At 39.3% G+C, this 17,193-nt stretch overlaps 1 protein-coding gene across 11 annotated transcripts in view; it reads left to right on the top strand.

Annotated features, from left to right (window-relative positions):
• Window positions 1-17,193, top strand: part of LOC126481648 (MAGUK p55 subfamily member 7) — a 270,264-nt gene that overhangs the window by 86,640 nt on the left and 166,431 nt on the right. For all 11 annotated transcript variants that reach the window (XM_050105568.1, XM_050105560.1, XM_050105567.1 and 8 more), the window contains one exon: window positions 720-887. In XM_050105568.1, the coding sequence (XP_049961525.1) occupies window positions 720-887 (168 nt within the window). The remainder of the gene's footprint in view (window positions 1-719; window positions 888-17,193) is intronic.

Genomic DNA, 17,193 nt, shown 5'->3' with positions numbered 1-17,193 from the left:
TTTGCCAATGATGTACAAGAGACAGGGGGAAGTATAAATAATATTCTTAATCTCCCACGTAATTTTGTTAAGGTACACTCCACAAGAGAGAGAGAAGAATTTTTTTGTAACATTATTAGTAAAATTGTGATATTACAAATATTGCAAAAATTTTGGAATGTAGGTCACATACTGTTTCTGTGATTAAGTTGTTACAATCAAAAGACACTTACACAGTAGCTTTCAGCCACAATCTTCATCTGATAAAGAAACTCACAACTTTCATCCACATAAGCAAGCACACCTCAGCACACATTAAGTGTCAATTCTGGGAGCTCGGACCAGCATTTGTGTGCTTGCTTGTGTGAATGAATGGCGTTTCTTTTTCTGATGAAGGATGTGGCCGAAAGCTAATGTGCAAGTGTCTTTTAATTGTGCCTATCTGCAGCTTAACATGTCATCTTTACAGTAAGTAAAAATCTATCCCTTTCCTTACACTGTTGATATTCCAACCTGGAGTCTCCATTGTGTGAGATAGTTGTTATATTGATATGTGTGTGTGTGTGTGTGTGTGTGTGTGTGTGTGTGTGTGTGTGTGTGTGTGAGTGAGCGTGAGCGTGTGCGCGAGCTCATATGTGCATGCATGTGTGCATACGTGTGGACATGAACATCTATCAGTGTCTGGTTAAGCTTCAGTTCCTCACTTTTTTCATGGTATCATGAGTTTCTCTTGTTAACAGGGTGCAACTATCAAGACGGATGAGCAGACAGGGAAAATAGTAATAGCACGTATCATGCATGGTGGAGCAGCAGATCGCTCAGGACTCATTCACGTTGGTGATGAAGTGTGTGAAGTGAATGGTATTAATGTGGAAGGGAAAACTCCAAATGACGTTCTCAAAATACTGGTAAGATATTGGGTAGTTAATATAGGTTTGAGTTTATATTGTATGTATTAACAGTAGTTTTATGGGAAACCGTTATATGTGCCTTGTGATGACATCCTCAACAAATTGTAGGATTTTAATTAAAATACTTTTTAATGGAAATACTGCAGCTGTGTGGTACAGTGTGAAATAATTATTCTCATGAAGTACAATTTATATTTTTGCTTAAGCTTGACCACACGTTTCTGCATCACCTTGATTCAACTCAGTCATTCGAACCATCTCTCCAACACGACTTGTTAAAATAATGATTCTATTAGCAATTTTGATAAAAACGAAGCAGCTCACTTTATCGGAAATGTATGCATCTTCTCAATCGTATAAAGCAGGAAAAGGGATACTTTCACCATGTAAAAATTTCATACAATTTCCCTCAGGGCTTGGTGTCATGTTTGCTTTGAGTAATCTCACTTTTTTTTGTTTTTGAATATTGAAAGTCCTTGTTTCAATATCACTCATGTGAAAGAGTGCACAAATGTCAAGCACTGCTGCAATAACAGAATCTTCAGTGCATTTTTAAATTTGGAACTTAATATTTCTGTCACAAAATAAGCTTTCGGCCAACAAGGCCTTTGTCAAAAATAGATGACACACACACACACACACACACACACACACACACACACACACAGGAAAACACAACTCTCACACACATGACCATAGACTCTGGCAGCAGAAGCCACAATACTATTTTTAACAAAGGCCTTGTTGGCCGAAAGCTTATCTTGTAACAGCCTTTGTTGTGCCTATCTGCTACTCAACATCTCCACTATATGGTGAGTAGCAACTATCCTTTTCGTAATATTGTTACATTCCATCATGGATTTTCCATTTCTTGGACATAATACTTTTGTTTTCTATCTGTTGTCTTCAGCTTTGTCAGTAGTGTAAAAGAGAAAAGGTAGCTTGGTGTGAGCTGGGTTCTCTGTTGAAGATGAGGGATGTGAGCAGCGCCAGAGGCAAGTCCTGGTGAAGATACAACAACTCTTCATTAATTATTTACTAAATCGTACAGTTCAGACATTCTTCTGAGTCTGCTCTATTCTCTGGTGTGGCCCAGAGTTCCCTCGTAATATTCTGGCGCTGTAGCTGCAGGTGTCGACATATGGAGAGTGGTGTGCATACACTGGCACCTCTGGTGTGCAAGGTGAGCTGAGATGCAAGATGTGGCTGTGCTACAGTCACAAAGGGCCACCACATCTTCTGTACTGTGTAAGGTCATGTCATCCCACAGTGACAGTGTTGCCCTGAATCAAAGTCTGGGTCCACATTGAAGAGCAGGGTTGAGTGAATGGTGCAGTGTTAGCTGCCCAGGCTGGGCAAACCGGCAGAGGTCCATGTTTGTGATCTGTGGCAGCAGAGCTAAGGCGACAATGTTAATTGACACAGACTGGGCAACAGCTGATTGAACAGTGATGAGCTTGTTTGGTCTTGGTTAAATATTGCTTCTGCTGAAGATTTCACTGCAACAGTTTTGTTTCTGGGTCACATCAAAGTTAGGTTAGGTTAGTGGTGTTTAACGTCCCGTCGACAACGAGGTCATTAGAGACGGAGCGCAAGCTCGGGTTAGGGAAGGATGGGGAAGGAAATCGGCCGTTCCCTTTCAAAGGAACCATCCCGGCATTTGCCTGAAACGATTTAGGGAAATCACGGAAAACCTAAATCAGGATGGCCGGAGACGGGATTGAACCGTCGTCCTCCCGAATGCGAGTCCAGTGTGCTACCCACTGCGCCACCTCGCTCGGTCACATCAAAGTGTCTGGAGCATGTTGATGCCCGGAAGGCACGGAGTAACAGCCAGTATGCCATCCAAACTGCACTGATTATGTGATGTTGGGCTGGTGGTCTGGTTCCAGTGCTCATGGTGTTGACACAGCTGCTGATCATACTGTTCAGTGATGAGCAACTGCTAGCCTGGTGGTGGCCTTGTTGCAGCTGTGGGTTTGTGACTTCTGCTTCAAGTTCCCCTGTAGTTTTGTCCATTACAATCTTCTCCCTTTTGCAAAGAAAAGAGACCCTTGGAATTTATGGAAAAAAACCACTAGTTAGTTTACACTTTTGCCACTGTGTATTTGTTCATCCACTCACAGTATTACATTTTGCATTACTTGTCCACCTTCACTAGCATTTATCTACACTTTCTCACAACCACTGAGTTCATATGTTCTCATTTGCACATTGGTTTCATTAGTTCAATTTAGTCCTGTTATCAGCTACATTGTTCTCTTTTTGGATACACAATGGGAATCAGGAAGGCACTCTAATCTGCTTATTTTCTGCATACTAAACTCGTGTCTCCTGCATTCACCTATTATGTTCATCACATATCTCTAACAACTCGAACAGAAGTCTCAGCTGTAACACTAAGAAGTAACTTGCATGTACACAAACAATATGACCCACTGTCCAGTGCAAACATTAAAAAGCCGCACTTGATGACCTGTACACTTCTCCCTCAGTTAAGCTATACTGTTACTTTATCACTATTGACCTGCCAAATAATGAAATCTATCTATAAGTTTATGCTAACAACTTATAACTTATCATTGTTGACTAACAAGGAGAGTATACGTACTGTGAGCTAAATTATACCTTAACCTGGTGGGTGGAACAAATCAGACCTATTTAGAAAGACTTATTCGTGTGCTGCCCTATGAGCTAATGAGCTGGCTTGTGTAAACTCTGTGGTTTGCACACTGTCATTTTGCTCCATATTCTGATACCTTTGCAGTTTGTAAAAGTTTATTTACAACAGCAATAGATATTTGGTACTCTTTCTTTGATCACGGTTTCAGAGAACTTTCTTTCTCACAATACATCATTAAATGTATGTAATACTTCATCAGTCTGATTTCTCAGTTTCACAATAAACTCCAGTACTTCTCAATAAACCTCAGTATCTTCACAAACACATGCTTCTCTTTTCAAGAGAAAACAAGTAATCCAGTGGCACCACTTCATTTGGCAGTATAACAGGTGCTGTACAAAAACCCTCATGTTTTCCCAGCAACAGGCGCTATATCTGCCTCACCTGTGCTTTCCTTAATTCTTCCCTGACCACAGGCGCTATAACAGCTCTTAATTGTGTTGCCGAAGAAAAAATTCCTTTAATTCTCTTACTTCCAACATCTCATAGTAGTTGATTTTCCAGCTATGCAACTTCTTTCACTTTGTCGGCTGTTATTGGTGGTTTTACGGTTGTTATGAACATTGCTTCTCGAGGAACCATGAGTGGTTTAAAGACAATGTCAAGATCAGTGACTCTCATCTCACATATGTGTGGTATCTCTGTTCTTTGGCTGCTTTGAGACAATGCCAAACAATGTGAAGACAGTGAAACCTAACCAAATAATACTGTTATGACTCTTAATTCTAGTTCTAATTTATCATCATCTTAGTGTGGCTTAAACCTGCCTTAATGACCCAAGTAGTGTAAGATAACTATTTTCCTTGGGCGTCGCATTCTCCAGATTAAATCTCCTAATATTCCTGGCATAGCCCTAATCTTAAATCTTACATTACGTGTATCTCTAATTACTACTATACAAGTTACTTTTATGCTTCTTTTGGCTTATGCCTATGAAATTACCAAAGTTTTCAGGGTACCCAAGGTTTGCCACACCTAGCCAGACATGCTCTCTATACTGGCTGGTGTATGGCCCTTTGTTGTGGCAAACCCAACATATTACGACATGTGACTCAGTGCATGGGGCAGAGTGCCCAGGGAAACTGCACTGGGCTCATATTATCGGAGTTAACGGTTTGGCCATTGGTCCCTTACCAAACACTATATTATTATTATGTGCGATTGGACCCATACGGATCACGCAAAGCTTTTCCGATTCAATTTTTTAATTCTCCAAACTTCTCTCATTCTTTCCCCATGAATTCTTTTTCTTTCCTCTGTCCATTTTGTCCCCTGTCTCTTGCAAACTTCATTCTCGGGTTGTACTTTCCAACTATTGATTTTTTGCCTGTATACATTTCTGTTTATAACTTCTGAAGAATTTATTTGTGCATTTGCTAGATCTGTTTTGGTTTCTTGTATCCAGGGTATGGTTTTCAATTTTTCAATGTATATTAAAATTTTGTGGGAGAGTCTGGGTGTTGGGAGTCTGTGGATATGACCGTAAAATTTTAGTCTTCTTTTCCGGATGTCTGCGGCGAGGTTAGATAATTTTTCTGTAGTTTTTCGAGACTGTAACCTGTATCCATCTTCCGTTCTTTTTGGGCCAAGAATCTTTCTGATAATTTTGCGTTCCTCTTTCAGGATGCCTTCCAGGTCGCCTTTTCTATGGAGTGTGAGTGTTTCGCTGGCATATAGTGCTTCGGGCTTGATTACTGTATTGTAGTGTCGTATTTTTGAGTGAAAGAAGAGACACTTTTTATTGTAGATGTTGTGGGTTTTCCAGTATGCTCTTTTCAGTTTTTGCAGTCGAACTTTTTGTGCAGTTTTCTCTCCCCCTGTGGGTTCTAGGACCTCGCCTAAGTATTTAAAGAATGGAACTCTCTCAATTTGTCCATATTTTGTAGTCAGTTTTTGAGTTTCAAATTTTGAGCAGATGAATTTGGTTTTTTGGAAGGAAATTTGTAGCCCAACTTTTTCGGCGCATTCTTTGAGAATGTCTATCTGTTTAATTGCTATGGTCTCGTTTTCTGCTAGAATGGCCACGTCATCTGCAAATGCCAAGCATGAAATTTTAATACCATCTTTAGATCTTCCTAGTTGTATAGGCTTCCAGTAATTTTGATTCTTCAGTTCTTTTTCCCATTCTCGGATGACTTTGTCTAAGACAAGGTTGAAGAGGAGTGGAGACAAGCCGTCACCTTGTCTGACGCCGGTTTTGATCAGGAAGGGCTCTGATATTTCACCCAGGAATTTTATCTTAGAAGTTGTGTTTGTGAGCGTTTCTTTGATAAGGTTTAGGGTTTTCGGATCGAGTGTTAGCTCCGCAAGGATAATAAAGAGAGATTGCCTATCGATTGAATCATAAGCCTTTGCGAAATCAACAAAGGAACAAATGATCGGACTGTTTCTGACTGCTTTGTATTTTAGTGTTGTCTTCAAATTGAAAATTTGTTCTGTACAGGATCGGTGAGGGCGAAAGCCAGCTTGGTATTCACCAATACTGTGTTCGAGTTGTTCTTGTGTTCGTTGAAGAAGACAAGCTGAGAGGATTTTATAAGTGACTTGGAGAAGGGAGATTCCTCGATAGTTGTTTATATCTGCCATGTCTCCCTTTTTATGCAGTGGATGAATTAGGGCGCATTTCCAATCTTCTGGTAGTTTTTCTGTCTGCCAAATGTCTGTGATGATTTGAGTGAGTTCTTTGAGGGAATTTGGTCCAAGATTTTTAAGTAGTTCTGCAGTGATATTATCTTCTCCGGATGCCTTGTTGTTTTTCAGTCTATGAATATGTCTTTGGATCTCCTCTAGTGTAGGTGGTGGGGATTCTGGATTTGTGTAGATAGCAGTTTCTTGAGGGAATCTTGAAGAAGGTTCAGGGCAATTGAGGAGTCCGGAAAAGTATCTTGCCAGCTCCTCACAATTTTCCCGATTTGTGAGCGCTAGTTTTCCATCTGATTTTCTGAAACATAGATTTCGTGAGCCGTATCCATTGATTCTCCCAGCAAGGGTCTTATAGAAGTCTCGTACATTATAGTTACGAAAATTTTCTTCGATAGACTCACACTGTTCCTTGAGGTACTTCCTCTTGACTTGTCTGATTGTTTTTGTCACTTGTCTTCTGGTGTTGTGGAAGTGATCTAGATTTTCTGGGAATTTTTTACTGTTATACTTCAGAAAGGCTTTCTTTCTTTCTTCCAGTGCTTTTTCACATCCAGAGTCGCACCAGGGGTGTTTTGTGTTCTTTTTCAATGGGATCAGTTCTTTTGCCTTCTTTGCAATTTTTGTTCGAAATTTTTCCCAAGAGTCAGCTGGTTCCTTTTCCCACTCCTCCTTCAGATTGGTTTCTTTGATTGTTCGTGTGTCAAATTTCATCATGTGTGTTTTCTTCGGATAGAATTTTTTTGGGGTGAATTTCACTTAAATGCGTGTTAAGTAGTGGTCTGTGTCAATGTTCGCCCCTCTGCGGACTTGGACATCATGGATCTCTTTCTGTACGAAATAGGAGATGGCAATGTGGTCAATCTGATATTCGCCGATCTCTATATACTATCTCTATAACACTATAGTGATATCTAACCCCGATGTTATGGAAAAAGTAGGGAAAGATCAAGCTAAAGGATCTAGGGAATCCCATGAGTGATAGTATAAAAGTTTGTGCTGCTACTTACTTATCTTGCTGTCCCAGATTCTACAAATCACTGTCTTCATCTATTCATTTCTGTTTCCGCTTCAGAAATGTGCTGCTGTGGAACCATGGTGCTGTCTTCTGTCTTCTGGTTATTCATCTTCATTTCCATCTTCAAGATTCACCAATATAGAAGAGAAAAAGATGTACTGCTGGATGTGGGCTGGGTTCTTTGTCGGAGGTTGGAGATGCGGACAGCAGCATAGACAGATCCTCGTGAAGATGCTATTCTTTATTAGTTCTTTACTAATTCGTACAGTTCAGACAATCTTCTGAGTGCATGCACTATTCTCTGGTGCAGTCCTGGTCACTAGCAGGTACCATGTCTTTTGTACTGTGGAAGGTCATTTCATCCCAGTGGCACGGCAATACCATTGCCTGGAGTCGAAGTGTGGACTGACATTGAAGAGTGGGGCTGGGTATGTGGGGTGCAGTGTTGGCTGCTCATAAAGGGCATAGGTCACTTATTTGGAACACTTTGGCAGCAGAGTTATGGCAACAGTGCTGATTGACACAGACTGGGTATCAGTTACTGCCCATCTAGTCGGACGATGATGAGCTGGTTCGGCCATGGTTAAATACTGCTTCCCACTGCTGATTCTACCGTAACAGTGGTGTTCCTGGATCACATCAAAGCATCTGGAGTGTGATGATACCCAAAAGGTGTGGTGTAACTAGCACTAGGTAAGCCAAACTGTGTCAATTTTGTGACGTCAGGCTGGTGGCCTTGTTCGGGAGCTTGTAGTGTGATGACACAGGTGCTGATCATATAGTTCAATGACCAGCACCTGGTGGTTGGCAGTAGCATCATTGCAGTTCTGCACTCTGACTTGTTCTTCAAGCTCCCATATACTTTTGTCTCTTACAATAGAACAATTAATGAGAAACTGGATTGAGAGTTCAAATTCACTCATTGACTTTACTTAGAAACAGAACACCCTACGATTGTCTAGTAGATCTTGTGTCAAGATGTGGTAGTAGGATTTGTTGTAGACTTCATGCATAGCCCTTTTTATGGAAGCATCAGTCACCAGAAACTTTCCTATATCAGTGCTCCAACATTCTCCAGGTGGTACCATGAAATTTGGGGAGAGTTTTTGGTGTGGGAGGAGTATTTCCATGATATCAAACATAGGCTTTATTTGAATGATTTTAAACCTGGTGTGTCACAATTTGATGGCCTATAGAACTATTTGGTTGTTAACATAAGTCCACACCTGACTGTTACTGTTGTCCTCACAGGCATGGAATGAGGGTTTGGTTCTGGGGGGCAGGAGGGTGGTCGTCATTTATTACCCTTGCCCTTCTACTCCTTTTCTACCCCCCCTCCCCTACCTCCCCAACCCCTTCTGAAATATAACTTGTCATCATGCTCACTTCTAGCATAAAACAGATGCCTACAATTTTAATAATAACAGAAATAAAATATGTTAAATGTCTTGATGTAATAGTAATAATAATAATAATAATAATTTGTTTGTGTCCTAGAAATTGTAACTCAGAAAAATATAACATCTGAAAGCCACTCTTCTGAAGTTGTGAAGTGCATGTGCACTCAGTGTTTTAAGTATTTTAGTAAGCACTATGGTTATGAACAAGGGTCTGCTGTGTGAGCATGTGAAGAAGAGGAATGCTGCTTCTTTCCCTTGTTTCCACTTACATTTGGGAAGTCAGTATTTATGTTTTTTCCTTGATGGAGGGTCTTTCATTTCTGTATACTCATACTCATCTTCCTGTGGTTTGTCAATTCTACCCGTGGTCTCACGAATTGTGTTGGACTTTTTGTTGACAACCTGTGAATATTTGTCTTTACCTAACTACAAATTGTCACTCCTTTATGTATGTGACAGTAAAGGGTGCAACACACTTACTGACATGCCAACAGTAGTGATGAACAGTGCTTTATTATGTCACTGAACAGGGAATATGAACAACAAGAAAACAGAAGTCATTGCTTGATGACAAGAAAAGAGGAGTCACTACTTGACAATCAGAAATAAGATTAACACTGTATCCACCAATAGGAAGTTCTCCGAGAGTCTGTGTGTGATCACTGAAATAGGAAACTTCTCATAGCATTTGTAAATGCTGAGTTCCATGAGACAGTGGTCAGTGGCAGCCTGCACAGTAATGATGTAGTAACTAGTGGAGTGTACAGAGCTGGACCCATGAGGCTGAGGTTGTTAAGCAGTGACCACTCAGAGCGATCACAAGGTGACACTGGACCTGCAGGCAGAGTCCTTCAAGGCTGTGGTTGGCAGTGCTGCCTGCTTACCTGCTCTTGGAGACAGCTGGCATCCAAAACTGGATGGTTCCTTTGAAAGGGCACGGCCAACTTCCTTCCCCGTCCTTTCCTAATCCGATGAGACCGATGACCTCGCTGTTTGGTCTCTTCCCCCAAACAATCCAATCCAGAACTGGAGGTAGGCAAAAGCACACACTGTTGGCTATGCGTTGGGCAGTTGGGTTACGCCTACACAGCAGAAGATTACATGGTTGGTTTCCAGGTGGCTTGTGACCAGTGAAGGAAAATAGTTCCATTGTTTTGGTGCCACTTGGAGTGATGCTCCCATCGCTGTATTGTGCGGATCTTTCCGTACGTCTACTGATAAATATGCTTATGTCTACTGACAGTGGATGTGAAGTGTCTGATGTTTATTGCTGGTAGTCAACTTGTGATGAGACAGTCGCTGGTAGACTGTACTTGTTGTGTTGCAGGGCATCTGAATTTCTAGGAGTGCCATACCAGCATACCACAGGTCGGGCTGAAGTCCTACCCATGTGTGTGTGTGTGTGTGTGGGGGGGGGTTTCCCTCAAGAGTATCCTGTGTTAAACATAGCTTGTAAATTTTAGAATTCCTTATCATTTGAGACACACTGTAGTTTCCATGCTACTTTGTACTTACTCTCTGAAAGTTAGCTGTAAAATTTGGAAATAAATTTATACCTTCTGCTTCAGGTTTTAGCAAACTCTAAGTTCCTTGTATTACATGAGGATGAGTGATTTCTTGCAAAGAGATGGGTTATGCAGGGAAAACGTAAGTCATATCTGCAGACATACAAATATAAACATGTGTTTAATGAGAAGAGGGCAGGAAAAGTCAGTCATGGCCTCCGGAATGAATCAGCCTGGCATTTGCCTGAAGTGATTTGCTGTGAATGCTATGGCAGTTAACAACTAGTATTTTAATATTTTCATTCTTCGTAATTTGTTCTTTTGATATCTTGTAATAAGTAGTTTCCGAGAGGCTTGAATTCATTTTGTGATCTTAGAGTTTTACCTAACTGTAACGAAAGCTCTCACAAGTGGTTACTTCCAGTGTGCTGTGAATACTTGAACTGTCTGAGGAAGTCTCCATGTTTTACTGCAAATCGTGGGTTTACATCAAGCTCTTCACAGGATGAATTAAGCCTCTTAGTTTTGCCCCTCCACTCATATCTGATCAGAGGATGCCTTTCAATCTTCTGAATGTCATTGTGAATCGTCAGCTTTACCAATACCTCAAAGCTAATATTAGCTTTCTTCACAAATTTAGCCAGTCTCCTGAGAGATATCAGACTGTAATTTGTGCTAACACAAGTGACAGTCTGCAGCTGACCTGTGCTTGCTTGAGCAGGAGTGCGAAAGTCTGCTGGCTCCGTCTCAGTATCAGTGACAGACAATGCTTTGTTCCTGATTGTTTACTTTCATAGTCTTAGAGGAGTTGGTATCTCATTGCCTTGCTATGATCCTAGAACTGGTGTGCTCAGCCATTTTAATGGGCAAGGGAGGCATGGGAATTGTCATGGTTATAAAATCAGTGGCAAATGTACTTTGCATTCTGTGGCAAGGCTATATACACAGTGCTTAATTATTTTTTACATTATTAAGTTAAATGAACAATGTACAATTATTTATTAATTTTTTTATTTCCATAAACTAACTTGTTTTGGTTATAAGCGAAAGTAATAGAACTGCATGTTAGGTGTGACCTGCTGAGGTAGTCCATTTGTTAAGACTTGGGCCTTAGATTCATGGAGATGGCAGCATATGCCCTGTCTGGGCATCTAGATTTAGGTGTTCTGTGTTTTTCCTAAATCACTTCAGGCAAATGCCAAGGTGATTCCTTCAAGGAGGCCATGGCTGATCTTTCCTGTCCTCTCATTAAATACATTTATATTTGTATGTCTGTAGATATGACTAATGTTTTCCTTGTATTATACTGACAGATCCTATATCATTGTAAAATATTCCTTGAACAAATAAATTACTGATAATGATACTGATAAGATTTAATGCCCTGTCAATGATGTGTTTAATAGACATGGAGCACAAGCTTAGATAGGGGAAGGGTGGGAAAGACACTTGGTGGTGTCATTTTCAATGGAACCATTCCTATACACCACAATCATGTAGGGACATAATGAAAAACCTAAATATGAATGGGGTTTGAACCCTACTCCTTCAGTGCCAAGACTATTGCTCTGTCTTACTTGGATTTGATGTACATCCCATCTGTGGTGTAGCTTAATATTTTCGTGTAAACAAAATGTTGCCGGAGCTGAATGTCGTGAGAACTGTCTAGGTTTGAGCACTTAATGGCACAGCCACCAAGCTGCAAAATATATTGTTATTTAAATAAAGTTTAGTATTCTGGCTTTTATGACAGTTCCTACTACTTTAGTTAATTGGTTAGTTATTTGTTCCATAGATCATTTGGGTGATTATTGTATTGAAATGATGTAGAACAAGTCAGTTTACAGGATGTGTTACATGATTAGTGTTAACATTAATGAACACATTGTTATTTTATTTCTACTCATTAACTACAATTAGAAGCTAGGTTTTTTTGTGTTACTGCCTACCAGTTTTTAAGTATAAATTCGTTAATGGAATAGAAGGAATTGTAATTTTAAATTAGATTTAAAACTTGCTTTACTATCTGTCAGACATTTTATGTTATCGGGCAAATGATCAAAACTTTTACTACTGCATATTTAACTCCTCTCTCAGCCACTAACAACTGTAACAATGGGTAATAAAGCTCATTTTTCCCTCTAGTGTTGTGGGTATATGCATCACTGTTCATCATAAGTTGTGATGGATTATTTATGATAAATTTCATTACTGATAATATGTATTGTGATGGCATAGTTAAAATGTCTAGCTCATTGAAGAGGTGCCTACATGATGTCCATGGAGTAACACCACATATTATTCTTACTGCTCGCTTTTGTGCAATCAGTACATTCTTTCTAAGTGATGAGCTATCCCAGAAAATTATTCCATACAGCATTATTGAGTGGAAATATCCAAAATGTGTGAAGAGATTGATAAATTTGTTTCCAAGTTTAGCAATTGAATGAAGAGCAAAAGTAGCTGAACTTAACTCCTTGAGAAACTCAGTTATACAGCTTCTTCCAGTTCAAGTTTTCATCATTATGTACACCCAAGAATTTGGAGTGTTCTACTCTACTTCTGACTCCTGCTCAGTGCTACATGTTGCTGTGACTCTATTTGTTGAACAGAACTGAATGTAGTGTTTTCTTTATTTATTTTTCTTTTTTTGTTTCCAAAGTTTAAGGAGAGTTAATTTTCAGAGAACTACTTAATAATTCTGTGGAAAATATCATTTACTAACTCCTCTGTTGCTTTCTCTGTAATAGGGTCTATTATATCACTAGTATTGTCAGCAAAAAGTACCAATTTTGCTTTTTCATTGTTAAGTGCAAGGTCATTCACATAGAGAAGAAATAGGAATGAATCCAAAAATGAATCCTGTGACACTTCCTGTGTGATTTTTCCCCAGTCACTAAAATTTTCTACCCTTCTGACATTATCTGAATTATTCAGCACAACATTTTGCATTCTGTTTGCCAAGTATGATTGAAACCAGTTGTGTGTAAAGCCATCAGTTCCAGTAGACTTAAGGTCTACTGAGAGTAACATAATCTACACAATTAGAGACTTTGTAGAGATATCACAAAAAATAACAACAGGATATATATTATTATTTAAGGCTTCTACTATTTGATGAGTGAATGTCTAAATAGCAGTTTCAGTTGAGCAACCTTTCTGGTATCCAATCTGTAACGTACTAAGTAAACTGTTTCCACGTAAGTGCATGACTACTCTTGAGTACATGACTTTTTTGAATTTTTTGGAAAAAGATGTCAGTAAGGAAATTGGACAATATTTGTTCAAGTGTGTGTCTTGTCTCCTTTTGATGAAGTGGTTTAATAATTGCATATTTTAGTCTGTCTGGAAAACTTACCTGTGCCAGTGATACATTGCATATATCAATAAGGACATTACTTATTAAGTTGAAACAAGTTTTCAGAATTCTGTTTGAAATGCTATCAACCCCACAAGAGCTTTTGTTTTTTAGAATTTTTGTAGTTGCATTAATTTCAGTGAAGGATGTTGATGCTACTTCTAGTTGCTTAAAGTTTTGTAGAATGACATTTTTAACCTTGTCTTTCTCCTTCAACTGAACCATTTAATCATATATTTGCTGTTATATTTAGAAAGTGGTTATTAAAAGTAATTGCAGCTTGTGAATTATCAGCCACAACATCATCATTTAGTTATTGTTATGGAAAATGTACACTGTCTGGCTGTCCTGTCTCCCATTTGACACTGTATTATATGGTTTTAATCTTATTACCTGCATTGTTTATTTCTGTCAGGACATGCATACTCTTGAAATTTTAATGACCTTTCTTAAAATACTACAGTATTTTTTGTAGTATATAATTAATGCTGGACCTTGACTTGCTCTGGCCTGTACAAAATTTTCCCTCTTCCTCTTACATGAGATTTTAATTCCCTTAGTTATTCACGGCTTACCTGGTTTTTTAATGGATCTTCTGGATAATTTTTAGGAAAGCAACATTCAAATATTGATACGAATGTACTATGGAATAAATTGAATTTGACATTAGCATCTCTTTCTAAATATGCCTTGTCACATACTACCACTTTTAACATACTGTTGAATCTTTGTATCCTGTTCTCTTTAGTAAGCTTCACTGCTTTGTTTGAACCTACCTCTGGCTCATAAGGTGCCATACTGTTTATTTCCATTTATTGTGCATCATGATCACATAGTCCATTAGCAATTGGATACACATGAATTGTTTGAACCTGAGAACTGTCTATAAAAATGTTATGAATCAGTGTCCAACTATTTAGCTTCACACAAGATGGAAAATTGACTATTGAAATTAGATTTGATTCAAGTAGATGTAATAGTAATTGCCCTGTAATTCATAGTCATCTTTACATAGGTCCACAATTAAACTCTTATTTTAAGCATTTCAGAAATGTTCCTTTTACTGTGTTTCAAACAATGGAAAATCCAGGATGGAAAAAACAGCAATATTGAAAGTATAGATTGTTACTCCCAACATAGAGGAGGCATTGAGCTACAGACAGGCACATTGAAAAAGTAGTGATAAATACTATTTAGCTATTGGTCTAAGTCCTTCATGATAGATACTATTTAGCTATTGGTCTAAGGCCTTCATCAGATGTAGACAAATCAAAAACACATTCACACATATATAACTCACATGCATGGTATTGTCACCTCTGGTTACTAAGGCCCAACTGCAGCTGCATCAGAAGTGAGCTGCGGTCTCAGCTGTGAAGAGTACTGGGGTACAGAAGAGGCTTGGGAGTAGGGAAGGGTAGGAACAACAGGGTAAGGGTAGGGAAGGATGTTAGTGGGAAACTCACAGGGACATGATGGATGATAGAATAATGGCCTGCTAGGTGCAACTTTGTGAGGCCATTCTGGTGTTTGGGTGGGGGGAGTCATAAAGGGGAGAGAATGGAAAGGGAAGGGGTTTCGTAGGTGCATTTAGGTCGAATGAATGACGATACAGCTACAGTAGTTTGGTTTGAGTCGTAAGCTCAGCAGTTAAGCTTTACCACGTAGGTAATGTGTCAGGTGCTCCGTCCGTATTTATACGGGTACCCTTCCTTTTTCACGTGCTTCGTCTGGTTTGAGTCGATTGCTTATTTTGCTTTGATCTGATAAGTGCCGTTTTCTTTGTTATAGGTGTTTGCATCACTCTAAGCTGAAAATGCATTACTGCATTGTGTCATGCATTGTTTGTCGCATGCTGATAGTGCGTGTTTACGGCCTGTCGCGGCATGGCTTGCTTTTGTGCGCGCTACCGCCGCGTACAATTAAAAAGAGAGAGGAATCATCTCATTAGCGAAACAATGGCAAGAGACTGCTATTTGTTGTTACTTACACTGCTAATTTCTTTGATAATGATCAGCAAGAATCAAATAATAGACTGCGTATGATAGAACATGTTCTGAACGATAGTTAGGCGAAAATTTTTCTCCATTTGAAAATCTTTGTGGCCGCTTCTTTATTACATTAAATTCTGCACAGAAATTAGAGTCATCTTAGATTTAAAAATCTAGTCACTTGCCGTGCTTCATTTCTGACTGTATCACTATTAGGCATAAGAATAATACGAATATAAACATGACACGATACGTATATTCTTCCGCTTTTGCTGTTGTCTCACTCTAGTTTCGTAGTTTATTAGGCAGACAGGATTTAAATGAGATAGCAGAAAACACAAAAGAATACATGGCAAAATGTTTATATTCGTATTATTCTTATGGTGAAGAGAATACTGTATGTGATTCAAATTTCATCAGGTTCCTATTAGCAACCATCTCTTCTCACAGATAGGAAAAAATTCAGAACGTCGAGTTGGCCATATTGACAAACATCCCAAACAGTCTTGCCAGTCAGATTTTCGTAGTACACTGAAATTGTGCTACATTCGAAGATGAACAATACGGAATTTGTATTTACTTCGTTGGATAATGTATGAAAATGCAGTGGTCGAAACTCGCGGCGGAGAAAAAAAAGCTCGTCTTCCACTTTTTTTTTTTAAATTTATTTACTGACGCAGAGGTTTTGGCACCAGTATTTATCTTTGTGCCTACAAAACATGCATGCGTAGCGCTACATATATTCGACGGCAGAAGTTAGTTGTGGCGGCACGTACCAACATTTTTCATAACTTCCGCTTCCTTTGCACTCGATTCTAAGCCGCAGGCGGTTTTTTGTATTACGAAAACCAGAAAAGAAGTGCGGCTTAGATTCGAGTAAATACGGTACGTGGGCAAGACCAACAACCTCTCTATTTGCGTGAAAGGCCATCACCAAACTGTGACCAGGAGATAGCTGAACCACCCAGTTGCAACCAGCATGATTTGCATGACTTCAGCAATTGTTTCACAGCCTGTGTCATCTGTGTTCTTTACACCCACACCAGCTTCTCTGAATTGTGCATTTGGGGACTCTCTTTACAACATATCCATTATTCTCTTAACCCTCATGTCCTCAGCTTCCAATAATCCTTGTATCCAACTGCATGTCCCCTTCCCGGATGCTGTTGCAGCCATACACAAGTCTTTTACCCCACCAGTGTACCTGCATAGTCTTTTCACCTTCTATACTATTCCCTTGTCACTGTCCCCTCCCCCCCTTCAGTACAGCAAATGAATTCTTCACAATGCTGCACCTAGCAGCTCACCATCCTGTTCCTGGCTCATCCATGCCCACTCCCAGAGACAGCATTTGTACCTTCCCCACCCTTACCATGCTGTCCCTTACAGTAATTAAGTATCTCAGTGGAAAATATGACTTCTCATATTTCTCTGTAACCAGTTTTTTTTTTCTAGAAAAGTCATTTCATATGAGTTTTTATTACACTCAAAGCTAAATTTTCCGCAGCAAAATCAATATTGACATCCTATTTACCCAAAACACTGTACCTAAAATTGCAGAACGTTATGTAGTATTTTCTTTTTTAACATAATTATCGTGTTCTGCCAAACACCAATGGAAAATTCAGCTGAACTTGCTTAATGTTTTTGTACATTCATGAAATGCGTATTTGACCATCAGCTGTTTTATTGAAAACCTGGTTTCAGT

This window comes from Schistocerca serialis, chromosome 5, assembly GCF_023864345.2.
Source record: "Schistocerca serialis cubense isolate TAMUIC-IGC-003099 chromosome 5, iqSchSeri2.2, whole genome shotgun sequence".
Classification (NCBI taxonomy): Eukaryota; Metazoa; Arthropoda; class Insecta; order Orthoptera; family Acrididae; genus Schistocerca; species Schistocerca serialis.
Note: the sequence above shows the minus strand (reverse complement) of the source record. Positions and strands in the feature narration are given on the sequence as shown.